Source organism: Lipophrys pholis, assembly GCF_963383615.2.
Source record: "Lipophrys pholis genome assembly, chromosome: 10".
Taxonomy (NCBI): Eukaryota; Metazoa; Chordata; class Actinopteri; order Blenniiformes; family Blenniidae; genus Lipophrys; species Lipophrys pholis.
The window spans coordinates 12,941,917-12,967,362 of NC_137640.1; the positions used below are offsets into that span (position 1 = coordinate 12,941,917).

Genomic DNA, 25,446 nt, shown 5'->3' on the forward strand with positions numbered 1-25,446 from the left:
CTTTTTTTATTCCGAGGAATGTGAGGAGAAGGTATCTGACCACGCAGCTGCTTTGGTTCACAGGGAATCCTCTTTGATTTTGCAAAATTAAAGTTCATGTTTAAATTTTTTTTCGTCTTGAGTGCTTGTGTTTTAAAAGCAACGTTTGCACAGAGAGGCCATTTTTAAAACACATCTTGAAAGCACTGAATAACAAGTTAAACGTTACTATGCAGAAATTTATTTCACTGTTAATGTGATTCTTTGAAAACTTTATTTGATTTGTTTTATTTAAAATTCCCAGTTTGTATCGAATGTTTAAGAAAAGGAAGTGCAGCAGAATATAAATGTAAAAATAGGTGTGTGTATGTCCAGAAGGGCCTGGAAATGTTGGTGTTTCTATAAAGGGGGGCCCAGTAGAAATAAAGTTTAAGAACCACTGAGCTAGTCCAGTGTTAGTCGCGTTAGCTCAAGCTTCCTAAAAGTTAATAAAAGATCAATGCATCCTCACTAAAAAAAAAGAGAGAGAGAGTGAGACACTCTCATCAAATCACAAGTTCAACCTCTTTCTGCATATCATCATTGTCTAACTATTTTCTGTCCTCATTATTCTTGTCCATCGCCCTCACGCATTTCTTTTGTGTTCTTACCTCCAGGACTGTCTGAAGCCCTTCCCCGACGGCTGTTTTATGGAGCTGGATGGCCGACCTCTCTGCTCGCTGCACTTTCACTCCAGGCAGGGCACCCTCTGCGGCGGCTGCGGCGAGCCAATCGCGGGCCGCTGCATCTCTGCTCTCAATCGCAAGTTTCACCCCGAACACTTTGTGTGTGCTTTTTGCCTACGGCAACTCTGCCAAGGCATCTTCCAGGAGCAGAAAGGAAAGCCATACTGCTCACCCTGTTTCAACAAGCTGTTTGTGTGACACTTTTCCAACAAGGGACTGACAGGATGCAACCATAATTATTCAAATACTGCCTTACTATTGTTTTACCTTCATAATTGTCTAAATATCAATATTTTATATGCATGAGACAAATCTGCTTTTCTATACTTTGAATTTTAAGGAGTCAAATAGATTTTTTATTTTTTTTATTACAAAACTGTGGACTGGACTTTTTGAACAATTCAGTTTAGTATGGCGGAATATTTGATTAAGATCATATAACAAAGACAGAGGTATAAATTATTATTAATGTTAACATAGGATGATTAATTGCATGGTTGTAAAATACAAGGAAAATCTCTATTTCCCATGATAAAAGCGCTGCAGAAACCTTTTACATGTGTGAGCTTTGGATGTTTCTGAAAGGTGTGCTGCTGACACTTGCGCTCGATTTTTACGAGATTTCATACATCATGATCACATAAAATGTATAAATGCAGAAAGAAAAACACCGAAATTCTTTTTCACGCATGGTTTCCATTAAGCTATCCTCAGTTTGCCGAGAGACTTGGCAGTTCAGAGATACTCTCTCACAGCATGGAGCAGTTTGTCAGGCAGCTTGTCTATGTGGTCCGATAGCTTGTATTGGCAGCGACTGGCATGGAATCGGCATGCCAACCCAAGTTTCCTCTTACCCTGGCTGACCACTTGGCCCCTGGCATGAACAAGACTCAGACAAACTCTTTACTCTTTACACAGGCTCCTTTATGGTGGTATAGGGAAGATTAATGAAGGTGGTGAGGTAAACAAAGGTGGTTTCAGAAGGAGCTCCTTCACATCACTGCATCTCTTCAGAGACTCACTTTGACTGTTGAGGGATGAGTGGACCATAAGTGTGTTTTTTGATTTGGAGGACAAAAATAATTAGTTGGATTTACCTTGTGTGGTCTGCCTTTTTTAAGTTGTGACATGAATGGGGTGTATGTAAAACAGTATTCTCATAATGGGAACATGTATTTAATGGAAATGCCACATTTTATTGTCACTTCTGCGAAATGAAATAACCAAATAGGCATATTTTGATCAAATCAGACTTCCAGACAGAGCTTCCTAAATATCATTAGTTGCAACATGCCCTTGGATTCAGTATGTTTCTTTTCTTGGGGACTGAATACTTCCATTGTAGAAAATAAACATACCATGACCTTCTAAAAAATACTTTTTGCCATTTTTGTATATTTTGCACAATATGTCATATTTTACTGCAAAAAATAAGACAAAACAAAACAAACAAAAACAATAACTGTTACCAATAAAAAAAAAAAACTTTAAACATTTTGATGCCTCCAACATTTTTGTCAAATGTTTCAATATAATATCTTAATATTCTTTCCCTTTGCAATTTTTTCAAGGTGAGTATTACACCGAGCCTACAAGCACAGAAGATATAAGAGCAAAAAGATCTGATGAAAATTTTATAATCAACTATTATTGAAAGATTGGTTCACAGGGGGTCACACTGTTAGTAGGAGACATAACACTGAGATCTGAACTGAATTGCTCATTGTTGTAAGTTCCTGTGGTGAAAGCTCAGTTCAAATTGAGATCCAATGAGGTGGTCCGTGAGCATGAGACCCCTGTGTTAATAAGAAGTATTGTGCCAAAGCTCAGACATTCACAGATGCAGCTAAATTTCTTTTGGTGGTTGGACATGTTTTTTGAAAGGGAATTTAAATTTCTTATTACACATTGTAACATCTGTGAAGCGATGAGTATCATAGTAATTTTACAAATGACAAAAGTATCAAACATTGTATTTTATGATCTTATTCGTGCTAATTTGAGCATTTGCTCTTCGGGTGTATTCGGGCTTCTTTTTGTGGGCTCTCTTAACAGCTTTCTTCATTTCTTCTAAAGTCAACCTCTTAGGTTTGCTGAGTGAAGTTAGTGTGTGAGTGGGAAAGCAGGTGGGCATTAATCATGCTGTCAACACGGCCAGGCCAGGCCCCTCTGGCATCCGCTGAATATGGACCTTGCATCACGGAGCAAGTGTCAACGTATCATGTTTAGTCAAAATTAAAATCCATGATTGTAAAGTGTTTGTTGTTTTGACAGATGCAGACTGGATATGACACTAGACCATAGTTTCTCATACAACAAAAACATTTGAAATTGTTACGTTGTTGTTATTGAGGATCAACATGCACATCACTTTGTTTTGTTTATGCCAGGATCCACAACTGAATTAAACATTTAATCCTCAGCAACATTTTAAATCCTACCACAGATTTTATGTAGGGACAAGAAACTTCTTTCTCTTTCCGGTTGTGTGCTTTCTCATGAGGGTTAAAGACTATCAAGTTCTCACACCTCGCAGTCCTGAAGTCATCATGACATATTAGTTCAACTAAACCTTATAAACTAGGTCTGACTGCACATTGTAAAATGTAAAATGTAAATGTAAAACTAGGAACGTTTCCTGAAAAATCTGACTGCAATCTGCCAAAGCACAATTTAATGTAAAAAATGTTGTATTTTTAATGAATTTTCATGTGCCTCACATACCAGCAGTGTCGCGGGATAGTTATAACAACACGTCTGACAGGAAACTTTGCTGCCAATGTGGAAAAACATTATCCTCAAACACATTTTACATTGGTTTTATTTAGGATGTAATATGTCATCAAGAAAACCAGGATAATTGCTGCCGGCCTTTCTATAAGTCAACACTCGTATCATAGAACTCTGAAATAAATCAATATAGTGATTTAGTAAGTTCATGTTAAACACCAACACAATCATCTCTAGTCTTAAAAACAAACTGCATTACCACTCACAATTATTCTACCTCAGTTGTAAGTTAAGATTCTATGCATTTTTTTCATGATTTCTATGGGTTTACTTGACAAAATTCACAGATGACCAGTCATTGGCATTTGTCAAAATATTTCTTTTAGCAGACCGTTTTTCATCAATCCAAAATTGTATGCTGCCAGTTATTTCCTTCCTTTGTGTGATGCAGGAGAGCAACTATTTTAGCTTTAAATTAAATAAATTCCAAATATCAAGAAAGGAAACCTATTTTTCAAAAAAAAATTATTTTAAATATTTTACCTTGTCTAAGATATTTGCTGAACAAGGACTAACACTAACTTACTTGTCATAAATCATTGTTTCACTGTTTTATCATCCACCCACTGTCGTTTTGTGGATGTAATGAACCTTTAACATTACTCTTTTAGATGTAAATTAATTTTAGCTCAAGGAATTAGCGTGGTTAATGGTAATGTTAACTGAGGTGCAGCTCTCAAAGAAAATGCAAAAATAATAATAAATATAATGCTGATTAAACAATCTGTGAAAATATTGCTATAATTACTCAAATCTTAGCCTCACTGATAAGCAGCACTAAAATCCACACACTTCACTCGGTAAAAACTTGATGAATAACAGTTTGAAACAACGATGATTTAGTTTGGAATGTCTGTCTTATTAGTGTATGTACAGTCCATTAGATGTAGAGGAAGCAAAGATTCTTGTTCATATGCACCGATGTGTCTCCAATGCTCTGGCTGGGGAAGTTTCCCATTAGACATGCTTGAAAGTTCCAATCCACTGAAGTTTACTGTAATTTATCACATTAATGTACCGATGAAGGCCTGATTACTCTTACTCATGTTCAATAAGCTATAATGCATTGCAAACCACAGTACAAACCAGTATTACATCATTACAGTATATTGCTGTCAGAGATCAGTGGCGAACCAAAAAGCAGACTCATGGATGAATATATAGTTCAATAGTTTATTAAAAATTTAGTCTGAGGCGAAGGTATCCGGAAAGGAGTAAGTCCAAAACCAAACACAAAGACATCCAAATCCATTAAGAGAAACATAAGGAAGAATGCGTGACGTCTTCTGGACACAAGGTTAAATGACAATCTGGCACTGAGACAAGAGGAAAGAGGGTTTATATACACTGGGGAAGGGGAAAACACAGGTGTAACACATTGGCACAGTTAAATGCACAGAGGGAGGATAGATAGGAAGGGCAAGTTCGCATCCACGGAGATGTGACAGGTGAGTATCAAAATAAAACAGAAAGAGACAAAAGAGGTGAGACATGCAGACTTTACACAGACACAGAATCATAATCATTTTATTGTCATTATGCATATGTTTCCATACACACAGCAAAATTGCAGTTGGAAGGGGACCTGACAGTATCCCTCCTTGATGGCTGACTCCCGATCGCCCAGGCTATTTAGGGTTGAGCTGAAGGAAGTCAGCAATGAGTTGTGGGTCCAGGATGTTACTTGGTGGTTCCCAGGAGAACCCCTCTAGACCATAACCCTCCCAGTCCACAAGGTTCGGACTTCTTCCTTTGAGTTTCTCCACCTGCCTATTAATCTGGTGATGGTAACCAGACGAGAGACTCCCCCACCCACAGCAGCTCACAGAATGCCTTTCAGAACTTGGAGAAGAATTGAGGGCCCTGGCCTGACACCATGTCCACTGGAAACGTGTACCTTGGACCCATGGTTCAGGAGAGCTTCCACCGACTCCTTAACAGTGAGAAGCTTAGGTATGGCAATAAAATGAACCAACTTAGAGAAGCGGTCGACTACGGTGAGTTTGACCGTATTACCTTCAGACACCGGTAACTCAGTGACTAAGTCCGTAACAATGTTGGACCGATGAGCATCGAGTAGGGGACACAGGAGACTAGGAGTGGGGTGACAAGATAACTAGTGCTGGACACAGACAGGGCAAGCGGTCACTTATTCCAGGACGTCTTTCTCCATACCCAGCCACCAGAACTACTGTTCTGAAGCGCGTTCTTCTGGCCCCTGGATGGCAGGGGATGAGCGGGTCGGATTGTAGGACCTGGGATCTAAGAGATTTGGACACCAAATGCAGTTGGGTGGGAAGTCCTCAGCGACCGTCCATCTCAGGGCTCGCTTGACCCTCTCCTTGAGATCTCGAGAGACAGCCCCCATGAAGCAGGTGATGGGCAGGATAGTGTCAGGAGTCCCAAGGTCGGCAGTAGGGTCATAGAGCCAATGAGAGGGCGTCAGGCTTTTGGACCCAGGACAGTATGACAAGGTGAAGTTGGATCTGTTAAATCAGAGAGCTCACCTAGCCTGATAAGAGTTCAATCTCTGAGCCAAGCGCGAGTAATGCTGTCATCCACTCGTCACTCTCCCTGATACTCACCGGGTGATAGGCATTGCGGAAGTCCAGTTTTGTGAAGATTTTGGCACCCTGCAACAGTTCAAAAGCGGAGGTGATGAATGGGAAGGCGGTACCTGTTTATCACAGTGATGTCACATAGCTTGTGATAGTCGATGCAGGGTCGGAGCATCTTATCCCTCTTGTGAACAACAAGGAACCCTGCCCCGGCCGGAGAAGATGATGAAAGAATTATACCAGTGGCGAGGGAGATCTCGATGTACTCTATCATAGCCTTGGTCTCTGGAGGAGAGAGGGAGTACAATCTTCATATTGTGATGGGTAAGGGCAGCAGCCTTGATCTCACGGAAGACCTCCTTCAAATTCGCTGCCCCTGGTTTCAGCTGTTTGAAGAGAGACTGGTCCATCAGGTCAACATCACTGAAGAGTCAATATGAACCACCAGCTGGAGAGACCTGCAGATAGTGGACAGGGTGACTGTGGGTATGGTCCAAGAGGGAAAAAGAGACAACTTGGTGTGCCTCACCTGAAATACCCTCTGAACCTGACCCTTCATGGGACATGATGCAAGTCCTTGTACAAAATGGCCACAATACAAGCATCTCAACTCGCGGAAGTAGCACACTGGAGCAGAGGGAGGACAGACATCAATGAAAATGAGATAATGTAGGTGAGTATCAAAAAATAACAGGAAGAGACGAAACAGGTAAGACACAGAGACTTTACCTAGACATAGAAGGGGACCTGACAATTACCACCGGAATGGCCATAAATGATCAGCAATCACAGTGTAGCTTTCTTTGGGTAAATTTCTTCAAGTAAAAATTTCCAAATAAAAAACATAAACATTTTTAAATATGATGTGATATAAAAAAAACTCTGTAATGGACATAAAAATATATGTGTTATCGTATAGTGTGAGTGTCTGGGGGTAAAAGGGCTCCCCGGCACATAGTAAAAATGAGAAAACATGAAATGCGAGCAGGGGTCCTTTTAAAGGGGTTTTGAATAAAGGGCAGTCTGTGGAAAGCAGAGAGGGTCTAACTCAGGTGACATTTACAGCAGTGAAATAGCATACAGCAGGTCTGGGAGCACACAGAACCATAAGATGGCAGCGAGAGCTCAAAGAGGAACCGAAAGGGAGTGAGGATTATATTGGGACATAGTGGATAGGAGAGCTGAGGGAGGAAAGGTGAGGAGGCCAGGGGTTGAGGAGTATAGTTATAAGAGTTTCTCTTGTGTGACACTGAAACCAAACACTTGCCTCTCCCCTTGTAAAAAAGTTGTGTCCGCTAGGCCACCCCTAATGGAGATGGGGAGACAGTCTGTCCACATTCATTCAGGCTCAGTGTCGACAATAAAATCAATGAAGTCAAATGTTTATTTCAGCTTTGAACCTATATAACTGTCAAACAGGTACATGAATCTGTACATTTTCTTATAGGCAAACAGAGACACATTCATAGAAGCACCAGCTGGAAATGTGGCTATTGTTGCTGATTATTGTTGTAGAGGTAATGTGTCCTTTGAATGAAATTTTTAATGAACCATAATGGTGTCTGAGGCCCCGTCCACACGAGCTAAAACACTCTTTTTTCTCCCTGGCATTTTCCCAAAAAAATCCTTCCACACGTCACTATCAGCACGGCTCAACACAATGCCTAAGGACATATAGTACTGTACATACGCCATGCCTTTAGGGATGCTGTGACTCACCAAATACACCAAAAACGCAGAAGAAGACACAGAGAACATAGAAATATAGACTTGACTCCTGCGCATCAACTTCTATATAACTCTGACTTATTAGGTCTATGCTCCTGCTCCTCCTCCTGCTAGTATCAGTAGCTTTTGCAGGTCGACCTGGAGCATGTAGTCCGCGATTGTTGTAGTTATTAAGTGACATCGTGGACCGCGGTGGGGGCGAGACGGGGTGATGACATCATCATTTTCCACAGATTCCGCGCCGTCTTTGCCGTTCACACCTCAAAGCCGAGCTGGGTTTTAGAATTTCCCCCGCTCTGGGACCCGTGTTCGAAAAAACCCTCCTAAAGCCAACTCGTGTGGATGATCAGACAAAAATGAGCGTTTCCGTGAGACAACTTTGATGGCCTGTTGGAGGTCAATGCCTGTACAAAATGTGTTTCTGTGAGACACTTTAAATAGAATGAGATAGGATAGGATTTACTTTATTGATTCCAGGAGGGACGTTAAAATGTCTCAGCAACCAGGCACAAGGCACATATATGAATATAATACAATAAAAACACATTAAACACTACAGGTTTTAATAAATATGGAAAATATTTTAAGAAGTTAAAAGTTCATTTTAACAAGTTAAAGGAAAGCTTTTTCACCAGCGAAGGAAAAGTGACAACTTCAACACCTCAGTAATGACTTCCACACAGAGAGAAGTGGGACTGGAGCATGGCTCTACTTTGGTTGTGTTTGCTTTGGCGTTCTGTTGATGCAGGGTGCAGGTATCACACCTGATTCATGACTAGCTTCACTGTCCAAAAGGAACGTCTTGTTGTTCTTGGCTGAACGTCGAGTTCTCCTCGCTATCTCACACTTTCTCACTCACCAGCTTGAAGGCATACAAATCCACATGCACACATGCTATAACCCAACAAACTTGTAAATACTATTTAGGGATTTTCTGTCCATGTCTTTTTGGATTTGGTCTTCATAATCACAAACACAGACATTGAAAAAAACACAACAAAACATGAATGAAAATAGTTGGGGCTGAGCCGTGCATAAAGTATGTCAAAATCGCTTACTCATTCAGACAAATCCATTTGAATCTTTGAATACTGTTTTTCTGTTTTGTGAAATTCATGATGTACACAGATGAGAAAAACATGTACATAGTACAAATGATTTTTATGAGTTTTATTTTCAGGCTCTGTCTTTCATCTCTTTCACTCAGCATAGACAGGAAAACTTTTCGATTTTTGGTTGGCACAGAGCATATCTTTATGAGCATCTGTGTGCTGCTGATCTTCAGCCATGTGAACTTGAGGTCTTTATTTTTATGGGTTCAATGCAATCAGTGTCTGAGGAGAACATTGTGGGAGGTTTTTAAGACAATTTAGAACACTTCTTCCCGCTTCTTTTCTACACATCATTGTCTCATCTCTTTTACATCCAACGCCAAGACACTCAGTTGGACCTCCATGCTCTACGTGGAAAAACCCCATGGCCGACCGAAAGAAAAGCAGCACGGTGCATTTTATCTTGATACTAATAACTGCACCGACCAAACTGGTTGGGCTTACGAGAAGGATTTATAAGACAGTGAGCTCCTTCTGTATGCAAGCCTTTAGTGTCAAGAAGATAGATGGTTTCATGATGTTTCTTCATCGTGTCCATGTGTGGGTTTTACAGTACAGAGTGCCAGTGTGGTACAGTCTGTGATAAGTTCAGGGAAACCAGTCTTGCAATAGATGGGGCACTTTGAGAAAATTAAACTCTCACTGTAATTGTTAGAACATGTTTTGAAAGGCAGAAAAGCCTGCAGTGATTTGCTTTAGTTTCTTGGGATTACAGGTTATTGGTTTGGAAATGCTGACATGCAGATGGGATTCTCACAATGGTTAAACCTGGGTTTTAGATAGGATTGTAAAACTGGAAGTTGTTCAGGTTTGGATCTTAATTTCTGTCTTTTTTTTTGTTTTGTTTTATTTGAGAGAGAGTTAGAAACAACAGGCCTTGGCTCAGCCTGAGTGGCAAAGTTGAGGTTTGGACAAGAGGCCTGGTACAGGGGCAGGTCCAGTTCGGCGTATGGCTTTGATCCAAATCCACCACCTCTGTAGTGGCCACAGCATGAATCATTATAAGATTTGTTTTAAAGAGTGGTGGTTAACCACAGTACAGCCCTGTTGCATGAGAGCTGAATGGTCTATTGGTTTTGGATGAGCTCAGAGAAGTTGGTGGAGAACTGGGAGCCTGGCGAGCAGCAGATCAGGGTTGGACTGTTCAGAAATCTAAGTCTTTCCAGGGATGGCCTTGCCTCCTACAGTCATAGAAATACCCTGAAAGACTTTGAGGAAACACAGACGGGGACACGTGCTGAGGTCTGTAATTGTACAGTTATGGGTTAAACATTGACTTGTAGCCACACACAAAGAAAAATGTAATTTCACCATGGCTACTTCTGTCCAAATTCAAAGTAATTTAATTTGCAGGTGTCCGTTTCCAGCTCGTCAGCTTCAATGTGTTTAAATTCATTTAAATTTGGCCAAAAGATTCTGCTTGATTTATTGGAAGATAAATTAGAAGTTTACTTCAAACATTTAGGTTGGTTTTCAAATCATTAATCCTCCAGTACTTTCTGTGACACCTTGTTCCCACTAAACCCATTAGGATACAATCATAGGGTCTCGTCTGAACCCCATCCCTGCCCACAGCACTTCTGATGATGGAGTCATTTGCATAAAAATGATGTAGTGTGGAGTGATTCAAAACCTCCACATTGCTTTCATCACGAAGATTACTTTTTCATTTTAAAAATCCTGCAATAGTAATTCCATTTTCATTTATCTGTGAAAGCAGTGAGGCCTTTTGTGGAAAGAACATCCTGTTCTCACAACAAATAACTGCATCTTTTAAAACTTTTTAAAACATGTTATGTATTAAATTAATAGAAGTCTCTCCAAATGCGGCAAAATAGGCAAATCAAGTATTTTTTTTTTTATGGAAAGGTTCATTTAGTTACTTTAATGTGAGCTTTAACATCTGTGCGATAAATAAAAAGAAAAGCAAAAAGTGAGGAAAGAAATAAAAATATAACTTATTTATAGCAAGACATGGATTTATTTAGTTCCAATGTTGATTTACAATGTTCTAGTTTGTCTTTTACATGGAAATATTATGTTTCGAGCAGTAAAAGTAGTCGACTATCAGGACATTCCAACCTAGATTATTATTGAACCTCTGTTCCTTTTTACTTAGTTAGGACTTGATAGCCTGGTTTTCCTCAAGCACCTGAAACTGACAGCTATTCTCTGTGTCTCTACGTGTTTGGAGAGCCAGAGGTCAAGCACCACTCTGCTTATTTAAAATACATCAACATTCAAAATCTCTTTCAACAAATGCAGTGGAGCAGTTCATTTTTAAAGTCTTTTTTTTTTGGTTGATACGTCAATATAAATAGTCAAGCTCTACTTCATTTGAGAAAATACATAATTATTTGCTCGCAATATGAAAACAAAAGCCATCTATCTTCTGTCCCACTACAGTTTAAGTTGTTAGTGTCTGTTGGTGAAGGTAGTTTACACTCCAGATGGTGAATTTAGAGACATCTATCCCCTTTATATGTATGTCTTTGGACAGTGGGACAAACACCGAATAACCAGACATCTAACATGCACAGGGGGAGCACACAAGCTCCACACTGAAAGTCCCTCAAGCTGACGATCAAATTCGGGATTATATGAGAAATATCAATATCATGCATACGAAACTTCACCCTTGATGGAAGTGAAGACAAATAGATTCAGAGGAAAACTGTTTGGCATTTGGTTACCTTTTCAACTGTAGTGGAAAAACAAAACAGATTACAAGATTGTGTTTGACATCACAAAATGATCGATGATTTCCCAAATTGCTACTTGTGTTTAATGATGAACTAAAGCAGATAAGCCACTATCTTTCCATTTCACATATTTTTTTTGCATCGGCTTGACAGCATTGACAGTGCTCCTTAGGTGAAAACAGACACAGATTTTTTCTTTTTTTCTTTCCTTATGTCAGAAACTCATTGCCTTTATTTCTTTCCCTCTCTTGGTCTCTTTCACACACTCTGCAGTCACATAGCAACCAACAAAGCCAAGACAAACAGGAACCCAAGGATTACTCAGTCATTTTTATCAACATCTTCTTCACTTTTCTTCCGTCTAATGATGTCTGGCTTCGGAAATGTTTCCACGAAACAGTTTCTGAGTCTCCGTCAGGGCTTACGGAGGAATTACAGTTCAAATTACTGACTCTGTGGCTCATTTACTCTCTGAATCCATGGTCTTCAAAACAAAAGTTGCATGTGGACATGTCCAGTGATATGATAATAGCATGAAATGAGAACCACATTTCAAGGGAGAAACTCTTTCCAGTACCGCAGAAAGGCTTTTATGTGTTACGTTTGATGTTGCAACACATAGAAGATGAGAAAGGCAGGACCAGAGACAAAAGTAAAGATGTTTTGTGCATATGAGGGAGGAACTCTGTGAGAGCAAAACAGACAAATGCACCAATATTTGACCAAGAAGGATGAGGCAAACAATCAGCAAACATTTAAATAAGTCATAAATGTTGGAAAAGTTGGCAATTGAGACTTACAGTTCAATAAACGATTTAGTAGTAGCAGGTTATACTTTCTGTAAATCACATTTATTTGGCATAATTAGGGATATTAATAAAGATAATGCATTTAATACAACGGTGAATGCTACAATAACTTAAATCCATGATTCTCAAACAGTGGTACATGTACCACCAGTGGTACATGAACTCCCTCTAGTGGTATGTGTACTTAAGTCATGAATATATCTTTTTAAATGCAGTGGTATGAGTTACTGACTAAATGGGAACAGGCAGTGGATCGGGAAGGTCACATGGCCAGAGCTGTGGAAGGCAGAACATTTACGAATCAAGATCCTTATACAGTCTGTGTATGATGCATTACCCAGCCAATCCAAACTTTTCTGTTGGGGCAAGGTCAAATCACCATTTTGTCCTTTGTTTCAAGGATGAGGCCCACTTGAACACATCCTGAGTGCCTGTCCTAAAGCACTTGGGGAGGGTCGTCACAACCACGTGCTGTAGGTCATCGCCTGGTCCAGCTGCAGCGCCATTGACAGGAGCAAAAATCACCTACCATCAAGACAAGAAATTGTATTTGTGAGAGCGGGACAACAGCTAACAGCATGCCAAAATGCCTAGGCAGACCTCCCTGGGACAGCTCACCACTGGCAAGATGAGGGTGGACTGTGAAACCCAACTGAAATTCCCTGAAGCCATTGCTGAGACCGCCCTTCAACCAGATATCGTACTGGTCTCAGAAACATCTAAGAAAGTGTCCTGTGAGCTCCCAGGGTGAGCACGGCACCTTAGCTTACAGTGCTCTGGAAGGAGAGGATAGAAGAGGAAGGAAAAGCGCAAAGTACACCGAGCTGGTGGAGGGGTGCCGCAGGTCAGTCTGGCAAACCATGTGTTTGCCGATCGAAATTGAAGGGAAAAGGCTTTGCAGGCTCATCTCTGTTCAAAGCCAACAGCCTCCATGGCATTGCTTTCCCATGTAAGAGGAAGGCCATCGGTCGAGTTTCAGAGGCAGCTGAGTAAGTGTCTAGATGGCTGTAGACCAAAAGAGACAAGCTGTGGATGAATGCTTCTTGGACACAGGCCGGGAATTGATCACTCCCGGTCTGACGGTGAAAGACCCGAAACACCCGATGACCGCAGATACTATCTCTGATGTCTGGTGTTCAAGTGCATCCGGGGATGTATCCAACTGACATTTGAAAACATTTAAAATGATCCAAGTAGTAGAAAACTTGGTACATTTGCAAAAACAACACACATACAAAAGCATTTTAACTGTGAAAAGGAAATTACTAATAGAGGGAATTTGTTCTAAAGGCAGATAAGAAAATGCCAACTACATTTGAAGGATTGAGACAAAATCTTTTTTCCGTATTTCCTCTATTGCATTCCTTGTCTGGACAAAACGTTTGCTGCTGTAAAGATGAGATAGGACAGGCGTTCTGTTTGATCTTGCAATTCTCAAAGAAATGATGTGTCAAAGTGATATTACTACAGTCTTATTATTATATATTTTTGTGCAAATCAAATGAGAAGTGAATCATAGATGTGTATGTTTGATTATGATCAGGCGATAACGAGGGCCGCTGCCTCACTGTGCTAACTGAAGATGAATATTGATGATTCTAATATCCTTTAATGCAAGTAACTTTATATTGTCAGAACTAGTCCGGTGTTTTGTGTGATTTGCAGTAATTTTCACCCTGCAAAAACCCGGCTGTGATCAGCTCCCTGCTTTGGAATTTCCAAAGTAATTATTGTTTTGATGGGTCTTTGTGAAATATCCAATATCATTTTTACCACCGTACCAAAATCTGTTCTGCACATTCAAAGTCTTCATTATGATCACAGAACAACAGTCTAACTTTGATTATTGCCATTGCAGAATGTTTTGCAGTGGACTGGTCTGTTTGGCAAATTGATTGATTTGCTAAAGCTTTGCTAATGTCACTCTTCTATGGTTATCTTCTGTGTGCTTCACTGTGAGATATTACCACTGAAGACTGTGAGGTAGCTCCCGAAAGAGCTGCTGCCTGACTGCTTATCTGATCTAAACACAATATTTCAGAGTCTCACAGAGACGTTGTGTAGTCATGAGCTTGATATTTTGGATCTGGGGGATCTATATCAGCAGCTAAACAGCGTGAACTCAAACCAGAAATCAAACAATATACAAACATGTGTTCAATTTATTTTGCTTACAGAAACGACAACACGTTCAGCATCAGGTCTGTGTAAAACAGCGAGAAACATGAAATTTCAATGATTGAGACATTTTCAAAGGTATGTCTTTTAGTCTCAATTACCTTGTGTTTATTTGTTCTCTGATGTTGGGGTAATGATTTTTACAACCAATACTCAAAGCTAATTGTGAGAGTGAAACTTCTCACATGTCTACAACTAAAAGCAGATTATGGATTGTTAAACAGGTAGAAACGTCACATATACATAGGTTTAACTCCTAATCCTCAGCTATTTGTCAGTGTGCGCATGAGTAAATAAACCCACCTCTTTATCTCATCATTGTGATAATATTTACGCAGGAAGACCAAGTGAATTTCACAGGGAAGTTCAGACATTGTGAGTGTCATGAAACAATTTGTCATAAATCCCATCATTGAAAAATTTTAATTCTGGAAATATCTTTGGCAGACATGTTTCTGAATTGAAAAATGCACAGTTAAGGCAGATCATAACGTTCAAACAACCATTTTCTTAAAACTTGTATTGTATTTCAAAACAAATCTGTGAATTTGCTTATACCTTTAGATTGGACTATTTACCGATAAGAACGCTATCTTAAAATATTTCAGGTAATAAGTAAAAGAGCTAGAGAAAAATCCTGTATCCTCCTATGTCATTAGATTTATTTTGTTATAAAATTTTGAAGTAACACATTTATTATGTAGAGCGCCATGAGCATGGTAATAAGATGATAAAGCCAATGGATCAGGGCATGAAAAAAGACGGGAAACTAAAAGACTGAAGAGAAGGAGAAACTTACAGGCTATAAAATCCAATGACTACTTTACAAGAACAGTTGACTCCTGTATCCAGTGTGCTCAAATTACTTTGTAAATGTTACCCTGTCAACTTCATTTCAGAATGGTCGATATCAAAACAGAACACAGTCATCTCCGGACGTCTGCAATGTGGTGAGTGAGTAGCACGTACATTGGCTTAGATGTGACTTTCAATCATGGTAGCATGCCCGTAGCCAGTAGACCACGTGAGGCTCAGCTCTGGCTCATAAATCAAGTGAGTGTCTCTCTATGGCTGCTTGGTACTGAATGGTTGAGAGTGTGATGTATGTTTCTACCCTCTGCAGTCAATTTAAGTGACTTTTGTCTGACCTCTGTTGAATCACAGGAGTGTCTGTTTATACATACAACTGAAAACTGTAATATACATGACTGATGTTTACTAAATGACTGGAGGCCTCCAAGGTTTATGGTGACTACATGTTAAAAAAAACCAAAAAAAAAACAACAACCTCAAGTTCCATATTGATCTAACTGTGGCACGTTGTGCAAAGACTGCCTATGAAATGCTGGTGAATTTAAGGTATCAGTCTGTGTGTGGCAATATCCAACTGGTTTTTAACTAAAGAGCTCAACAACTGAATAAATCACCATGACACTTAGTTAAACATTCATTCTTTGAGGTAATATATATCATTGCACATCCTTTGGTGATCCTTTCTTTGTCTGCACCACTGTGAGGTTTACATTTGATGATACTGTGCTATACCATACCATACCATACCATACCATACCATACCATACCATACCATACCATACCATACCATACCATGCATCCATTTTCTTCACTGCTTATCGTGTTTAGAGTCACGGGGCGAAGGCAGAACACACCCTGAACAGGTTGCCAGTCTGTCACAGGGCAAACCCACAGAGACAAACTACCACACACACTCACATTCACAGCGAGGGGCAAGTTAGTGTCACCAGTTGACCTCATATGCATGTTTTTGGACTGTTGGAGGAAACTGGAGTACACACACACACACACACACACACACACACACACACACACACACACACACACACACACACACACACACACACACACACACACACACACACACACACACACACACACACACACACACGGGGGGGGAGAACATGCAAACTCTCCAGAGAAAGGTTCTGGGATGTATTTGAACCTTGCTGTAAGGCACGACTGTTAACCACTCTGTTGACGTGCAGCCCAACTAGGAAAAATATGACAAGTGAATTGATGGGCTCTTATACATGTTGTAGCACATATAGTTAAGCACCACTGCATACTCAAATTGTTGCAAGTCACTGTGTGTAGACAGTATGTGCCTATTGCTAAAGTTGCTTTGGGGTATTATAGCTTGAGTTTGCCTTGCACTTGGACCTGAGCATCAGAGCTCAATCAGATTAAGACTGTAAGATGTCTTCTGTGGTGCTCGGAGGAGAATTGAGGCTGTCATCACAGGGTTATTGATGTTGCAGCTGAACTATATTTTCAGCTTGGTTAGCTAAAATATACACTTTAATCCTGTGAGGGGTTTTGCAACAACTCATGATAAATGTTCAACTTGTTTTTGGTGTGATTCTCTAGTATTATTTTTCTCACAAACAGAAGTCATTTCAACAAGTGGGTAATGCAATATTTTTGCCAGGCTATGCCACATTCTCATACCCTATGGAAGCATAGGCCAAACTCCAGGCAGGACCATAAATAAATCAAGAAATGAAAGAAAGACGCGAAGTTGGTGTATTTTCTTTGTTCTCTCTTTCTTACGGCAGATTACAGTATAAACTGTGACACATGTTCAGGATCAGCTGAAGAAGCAGAAAATTATTTTTCTGGGTCATTCTTACGAGGACTGTTTGTGTACCTGCCTGTACACGTGTGCATGCGCATGTTTGTGTATTCAGCCAGAAGGACCATGCTGTTTAATTTGTTAACATGTGTGTGTGTGTGTGTGTGTGTGTGTGTGTGTGTGTGTGTGTGTGTGTGTGTGTGTGTTGCAGTTGAACCACACAAGCCATGCAGCTTAATGTGTTCCTCGTCACCGGCTATGCTTGTGTTTGTGTCTATTTTGTCATAGAGGCCATACTGTTTGACATGTTTCAGCTGCATGCACATGTATGGAGGTGTGTTTATATCAGCTTTTGTGTGTGTGTGTGTGTGTGTGTGTGTGTGTGTGTGTGTGTGTGTGTGTGTGTGTGTGTGTGTGTGTGTGTGTGTAGCGTGGTAGCACAGCATGCTTCTTGACAGGCTCTGGGCCTGTTGACAGCTCCACTGCTCCCTGTCAACCGCCAGAACAGCCCTATGTGTGAGTGAAGATTAGCTGTAGGAACGATGCCCAGAAAGCAGAGCAAGGGGTCTGGAATACGTGTAAAACTGCTTGTGTGACGACCTGTATTAATGTCCATGTGCTTAGCTGATAGTTTTTTTATTATGGAGATCTTGAAAGTACCCTGATTCTCTTCCTCATTCACTCACTTTTCACAAACGATTAATTGTAGTTTTTTGATATATGCCCTAGAAAGCAATCAATTATGTCTGTGTTGTATCAATACAGAGTCATCTATCTGAACTAATCCTGTGTTTTTGTGGCATTTCTGTTTCTTTTCACATCAATTGGTTTCCATCAACACCTCTTCTTATTGTGTTTAGTTTTTTCCCCTTTTCATTCCCCCATTCACTTCCATTCCCGCATTCCTCCTTGTCTCATATTTAGATTAATCTATATTCGTACTGACACGTGAACTTAAGTTTTGGGTTTTGGAACAGACCAGCCAAGTGTTACAGAACCATGCATTGATCTTGAAAATAAACAGAGCTGAAAACCAAAGGAGATGTGGGGGTGAAAAGACACAGAGACTTGGAAAAGAACATATGATAGAGAGGAAGCATGAACTGTCCAATTCTGTTAACAAAACAGCATACACAGAGGAAAAAGGAGTGCTTTCACATCATTCCTCCAAAGCTTTAAACTGATTCTGACCTGGTTGCTGAAGTCTACTTTTATTAATCACGCTGATCAAGGAACTTTTATTTGTGAAAGACATACGTTCCCAGGGTGGCTCAGTCAAGATATTTTCCTTCCTTTGCTTTATTGTAGGTTGGACGCGCTAATACAGTATTTGTGTGTGTTTGTGTGTGTGTTTCACTGTTGTAAGTAAACAAAGATCAGAACTTGAACGGGCACTCAGTAGAGCGCATATCTTCTCCAACGCCACAGCTGCATTAGCATCGCAGTTTTTGCGAAAGGTTGGTAAAATACATACATACATACAAACCACTAAATACACTCGAACAAAAACATAACCTTTGTCCCAATGTTCTTTGTGAAGGTTATAAGTCAAGACTGAGATAGCTTACTCAAAATCAAGTATACTGTACATGTTGGTCACATCAACCAAGAGAGAATGTTGGTATACCAATTTAAAGAAAACATCAAGCAACCATTGGATTGATGCAGAAATATGAACCCTCTACCAAACTAAACCATCAGACAGGTTCAGCTGACTCACAGATGAGCCAGGCTTTGCTTTCTGAAGTTAATATGGAGGAAAGCAACATAAGCGGGATGTGGTTGAGGCCATGTTTCACTCTTGATACCTGATATCTTTTATCAAGGCAAACATGAAGTTATAAATGTACTATATACTGTATATATGGGACATTAAAGCACTTCATCAACAGGATACTCTTCAAAGAACTGCATTAGAGCCAATGGCCACCTTCAAAAAAAAGGTCATGTTCAAATCCCAGTTTGAGCTCATCGGGTCCTTGAGGCTGAAATTCATATACGGACACCAGTACAGACCAGACAATTTGACTCAATGGCATCATGGCTGCTGTTTTTACGATGTACCCCATTCAGCGCAAAAGGCCTTACATGGCATTGGAAGCCTCTGATGAGCCCTCGTCTGAATAAACCACAAACAGGACATTGACAATGAACCCCAACAGTATTATAGAGACTAACAATAAAATACATATATCATATTTCCATCACATTATGATATCAATGCCATCTATTGTCCTGTGCAGAGATGTGTAGCAGCACTACTATGGTCGTTGAAATGACAAGAGGGGAAACATCATTATTCTTCCATATCTTATTCTTTTACCATTCAAATGGCCAAAAGGTGGATCTGCTTAGCAGCAGGGGGAGGCTTTTCACTCCCCCACAACTCCTGCTTTGGCTTTCAGGGGTAAATGGGGCAGAAAAAGAGAGAAGGCAGCAGGGGGGGGGGGGGGGGGGGGGGGGGGTTTCCAGATATAGATATACAATTTCTCACAATGCCAATGATCAGTGGGAGAGAGCCCAGTGCATCATGGGGTGACTTTGCAGCCGGGCTTTTGATGTGGACGCATTAGAGGCTCTACAAAGCAAACATTAGATGAGGCTTACTGTGAAGAGGCACTGCATATGGATACAAAAAGAGCAAAAAATAAATATTACGATCAAAACTGTTGCCTTACCATAATATCAGGACAAGAGCTATTTTCTGATAATGCCACACATTTATTACTAATATGCCCAACTTTCTAAATTTTTAAACTAAGGGTCACCAACATGTGATTGGCATATTCAAAGAAAACCTCAATTCTTTCTATGTATGAAAACTTACAGGTGGCTGCTTCAGTCTCTTAAGATACTCAATTACTTTATGTTTTGACAATTTGGACAAGAATTCTAAATTCCAGATTATTGTACCGATATGGTTTATAACCAGCAAATGATTCTGTTTCTCCAAATTCAGAGAATTTTTAACTTGTTATTCTGTATGTGTCATTTTTTTTCCTCTCTTTTACTAAGATGTTTATTTTTTGTTTTATCTTTACATCTTATGATAATATACCTGATGATAGAAAGATGAGAAGATATGAGGTTGGATCCACAGCAGCTAACAAAACAAAGCTGGAAACAGTTTACGGCTGCTGACTGCAGCCTAAAAAGACACGGAAGTGATGTATTTTTAGACACATTTTGACCAGCAGGAAAAAGAATTAAAAACCTAGTCTCAAAATGGTGAACTATGCTTTCCGTGTATTTTATGGTAATATTCATACATGCAGTTTGCAACAGGATCGAAAAATATAATGAATTACTTCAAAATGACACATGCTGCCTGTTTGATTTGTGTTAAACCAGCATTTTTCTGCTACTTTAACTGGCTGATTGTTGGTGCCTTATCACCCATAAAAAAGATAGACAGATTAAGACAGATAGCCATCCAATACCTGCATTGGCACGCCACTAGAAACGTTCCTGTATTAACTGGTAAAAGGCAGCTTAATACAGACACGCTGTCACTACACACTTTTGAAATCAGAGTCTGCATGCACTTTAGAAAGCTGCAGAAATTCCCAGAGATGGGCTAAACATAGACACTAGAGAAGTTGCCTTCAGTTGATCTAGTTTGAATCCCACATAGCTCTATATTTTTTAAGAATCTTAAGCAGCTAGTGGTCCTTCTTCTCTTCCCTTTCATTTTGCCATTCTTTTCCCGGGACACACAGAAAGGGAAACTACAATAACATTTCACCAGATACTCAATCAATATTATTCCTGGACAGCTTCAAAGCAGGTCAGAGGATACAAGAAATGGGTGGCGAGTGGAGGGTGACAGTGTGTGTAGAGAGACAATGGAAAGACACACAGAGCGACACACCTTTACTCACAGCCAGTCTATCTATAAAGCATGGTGTTGTCTAAAGATATGAGGCACTAATATATTCATATTTCAAGCGGCGATTTTCCACCTCAGGACAGTCATCTTTCTTTTTCTCGCCTCTGGTACCATTCTACATTATTTTAATTCTTCTTTACGCCACTAGAGGGTCCTGTGTGCATAATAAACAAAATACTATGCACACACGACCAGGCCCAGTACATGTCTCTGCACAGTCGGTACATATAGAGGTTTCCTTTTCTTGTGGTGTGTCACACTGGAGACTTTTGTAACAGAAGAAGTACTACCTCCAGCATTACATACCAAAAAACAAGTAATGATTCAAAAGCACAGGCAGTGAGTTAATGTTGAGGTTTTGCAGCAGGACTGCACAACTTTAGATGGACAGGCAGCACAGAGCCGCAATGACAAGTAGACACTGGATCCTCGGACTTGCAGAATCCCACAATTCAACCTGGTCCCTTCATTTTCTCCTCCTTCTGCAAGTGCTTTAACTCCCCATATGTACAAAATGTGGGCAGGTTTATAAGCAGGCTTCAATTGTAGATAGATTTGTACTTTAAAAGAAAATAGCTTCAGAGTGGAGCAGACTCATTTTTTCTCCTGCCTCCTTCTCTCTCCAACGCCTCCCCAGATGTGCCGTCTGTAAGTGAGCGTTTGTTGCGATCTGCTAACACAACATTAACTTTAAAGTCTTCTTTCGTCCCCAGCTATATGTGCACCATGCTGTAAGGGCGGGCCCTGGTCCAGGAATCTCCTGCAGCCAGCCGCTCATAAGCCCTCTCCTAACCAGCCAAGAATGTGAAAAGCTTCCTTCAAGAAAAGCCCCTCTGCAAGGTGTGGTTAAAGCAGGTAGGATACGTGAGTCCACAGGTGGTCATATTAGAGCAGCTGAAACTGCTAAACCGAAATCCCACACCTGACACTCATGGCAAGAACCACAAAAGAGAAAAACAGATTGCCAACGAGAGCTTGAAGATTAAATTGAATCAACACTCATCTCTTTTGATTTATAGGCTGTTTCATGCGTCTGAAAACATCAGAGGGTGAATTCAAGTGGCTCAATCTGCAGATACATTAAACAAAGAAATGTTGACTTCAGAGCTTCCTGCTTTTCAACTTATCCTGAATGTTCGAGTCAGTCAATAGTCGGAGGGTAGATGTGTCAAGGTTGAACAACTATGATCTTTGTTTTAAAAAAACAGACTGATCAGTGATAGTATTTTCCACAAAACAACCAATATGCTTAGTGTGACTGTAAAACACAATGAGTGTGTGGTGGGACAGAGCTGCTGATTAACAGGAGTGAACGCGGAGTGGAAAGGAAGGAAGAACGAGGCCTAGGACAAAGAGTTACTTGTCTGCGACCCGTCAGCCACTGGCCTGCAGGGAGGGGTCCGGTGCCACTTGTTTGAGGGGTCCCCATGATAAATTTCCACTACTTGACTCTGTCACACTCTCTGCCACTTGGACAATAACTGAGGTCACAGCAGAGTAGTAGAGTGTTGACATCATGGCCCACACAAAGAGCGCCCACTTTTCTCATCACACCATTTATTTCAAATGTGCCTGGACATCCTTGTGCAAATTGAGAGGAGCACTGAAACAAAACAAAAAACAAAAATACTCCTTACAGGTGTCTCTCAGGCCAGTTTATTATATCTTTGTCCTGTGCACATGAGTTAAAGAGCAAATCTGACTCAGTGGGGCCTTTGTATAGATGTATAGAGGGCTTGTCAAACATAGAAGGACAGACTCGAATACACCAGAGTAGGAATTATGTGGCGACATTTGAAATATTGTTCATTAACATCTTGGAAATAACTTTGTTGAAAGCCAACCCAAACAAACCGCTGGACAGCCATTATGGCGATTACCACCTCTTCAATGTGTAGGATGCAAGACAGCTTCTCTTTTAATGTAGACATACACTCACCCAAGTGTTTTGTCCACGTGCATATGCTCGAACTGAGTTTTATTGCACATAAAAGGTAGACTGAACATATATGGAAACAATTATCGACGTTCATCTTTGCAGCTAAACTTGTTTCGCCAAAATGTCAACTTGGAAGAAAATAACAAAAAATATCACCAATGAAACGTTTTGCAAGGATGTGATGAAATGATAATTATTAAACCTATCATTTAGCCGTCTGCTTCTTTAACAATAGAATAGGTTAAGATATCAGGGGAGATCGGTCACTTTAAAGAAAACTACATAACTAAAGGACTTATAACGACTTGTAAACGTCCATTCCTCTCTGGATATTTACTCACACGCAATCCTGTCATCCCCCTCGGAACCTGCGCCCCCTCCTCTCAAAGGGAGCCGGGGACGCGTGTAGGTATCCGCTGTGTGTATGGGGATGGCGTGGGTGTACTCTGGTCGTCCCACCTCCTTCTCTCCCAGTCAACATGCTCCAAACTCGCGGAGCGCAAACTCTCCAAAGAGTTCATAGCTCCTGCTCCATGACTGAATCGAGTTGGAAGGAAACTAGAAAAGTTTAAAAACCGAAAGAAAGAAAGAAAGAAAAAAAAAAAAACACACAGTGAGAGTAAGCGGCGCGCGTCGGCAGCGGCGCAGAGGCGGAATGGTCCTCCAGCCGAGCCGCACACGTGAGCCCAGAGGCCACCGGTAACTTTTTTTTTTTTTTTTCCACTTCAAAGGAGACAGGGAAGGGGCAGTGAGAGGAAAATACAAGGTAAGAGTGAGATAAAGTTCACTGAGAGCTGACTGTCACAAGTGTGCTGTCATCTGGACACGATGGTCTTCCTGCCGGGACTCAGCCTGGTCTTCCTGAGCGCTCTCCTACAGGCTGTTGCGCCCTGGAGCGCAGACAGACCGGGGAGACCAAGACAGTGCGACGCACCAAAGTCGGTGAGTGGTGTGCGAACACTTCATCCAGTCATTGCCTTGAAACCCAAGCATGTGTGTGATGCTCTTTTGTTCCATATATGTTGTTGTTATTGACCAAGAAGTATATGACAGAGTTACAGCCATATATCAATCATTCTTCTACACAGATTTATACAATTTAGGGTTCACTTGTCAAAAGGAAAAAAAACAAAAAAACTCGACACTGTTCTTTCACTTGGATAATATCTGACCACAAGATATAGGAAAATTATTGTAAACGCTGGTTATTTATGGAGGAGACATTATAACCAGGGGACACAATGAAAGCAGATAAATATGTTTTGGACTCGATTTGAACCGGCACCTGTCTATATACACAGGATGGGTTTACAGCAAGATAAAGTAAAAATAAATAAATGCATGAATTGATCTAATATTAATATTATTATTATTATTATTATTATTATTATTATTATTATTATTATTATTATTATTATTATTATTATTATTACTAGTAGTAGGAGTAGTATTCACAGGTCGGTATTAAATCACAGTGTCTGATGACATGTAAAGGTTTTAAGTTTTTACTGAACTGACTCAGAAAATGTGGATTTATTGTATATAGATCCAGGCCTTAGAAATGAAATAGGTTGCCAAGATAAACTGTTGCTGCGCGCCAACTTCATGGCTGTTTATGTGACAAACGCAGGAGGGGAACACCCACGGGTGACTTGACTTCATTTGGAAAAGTTTCATTGACCTTTCAGAAGTGATCGTGTTTCAGCGCAACATACGGCCTATTAAAACACTTATCGGGCATACTGGTGAGTTTTTCAAGGCTGTGGATTGAACTCCAGGATTTGCAGCTGTAAGGAGCAGCCCTAGACGCACACCAGCTTGGTCAACTTACCGTCTACCTGGTTGTCTGCCTTTCAGTAATACAAACTGTGACTGTAGACATCACATCCAACACGTTTTCCTACTGAAAAAATACTCTGCATAAAAATAAAAATAAAAAATGAACCTCAATGACAAGTGGATTTAAAAATGACATCTCAGGTGCCCTTGCGTGTGGAAGATTCTTGGGTCATCATAAAGGCGTAGTTTATAGATTAAGGTTTTGTTTCATTAGTGTCTTGTATTGCGTATACGCTGATAATTGATTTATTGTCAGAAATCACTGAATTGCCTCGTGCTCATTCGCTTCATGTGATTTGTGATGTGTCAGTACAGTGGTCTCTGTTTTCGGTTAGGAGTAATTACCCCCATAAAAGAGAGCCTGAGCGTCAAAGCTTTCCAGAAAAAGTCCATGCAAACTTTCTGCATAGGGGATCTTAACGCTCGTCAGGACTTTCGGCGAGTAGGACCACACTTGCTTTCTTGGTCGAAAAATCTGCATTTTTGAGATACTCACTTTGAAGCAAATGTCCGTTTAAGCAGGATGAAACGCAGCACTTGCTAAACCAAGCCCCCCCCCCCCCCCCCCCCCCCCCCCCCCCAAAAAATAA

General features: G+C 40.4%; 2 protein-coding genes across 3 annotated transcripts in view; both read left to right on the forward strand.

Moving 5' to 3' along the window:
• The window catches only part of lpxn (leupaxin), a 29,014-nt gene extending 4,882 nt beyond the window's left edge, over positions 1-24,132 (forward strand). Inside the window, exons 9-11 of one of the 2 annotated variants that reach the window (XM_080474143.1) lie at positions 636-780; positions 21,792-21,933; positions 23,749-24,132. In XM_080474143.1, coding sequence (XP_080330269.1) covers positions 636-780; positions 21,792-21,886 — 240 coding nt within the window. In that variant the 3' untranslated portion in view covers positions 21,887-21,933; positions 23,749-24,132. Of the gene's footprint in view, positions 1-635; positions 2,130-21,791; positions 21,934-23,748 lie in introns of those variants that run through there. The other variant, XM_080474142.1, reaches the window with a different exon arrangement.
• The window catches only part of trabd2b (TraB domain containing 2B), a 67,861-nt gene continuing 65,861 nt past the window's right edge, over positions 23,447-25,446 (forward strand). The window contains exon 1 of the mRNA XM_080474141.1: positions 23,447-23,959. Within this exon, the coding sequence (XP_080330267.1) occupies positions 23,846-23,959 (114 nt within the window). The 5' untranslated portion in view covers positions 23,447-23,845. The remainder of the gene's footprint in view (positions 23,960-25,446) is intronic.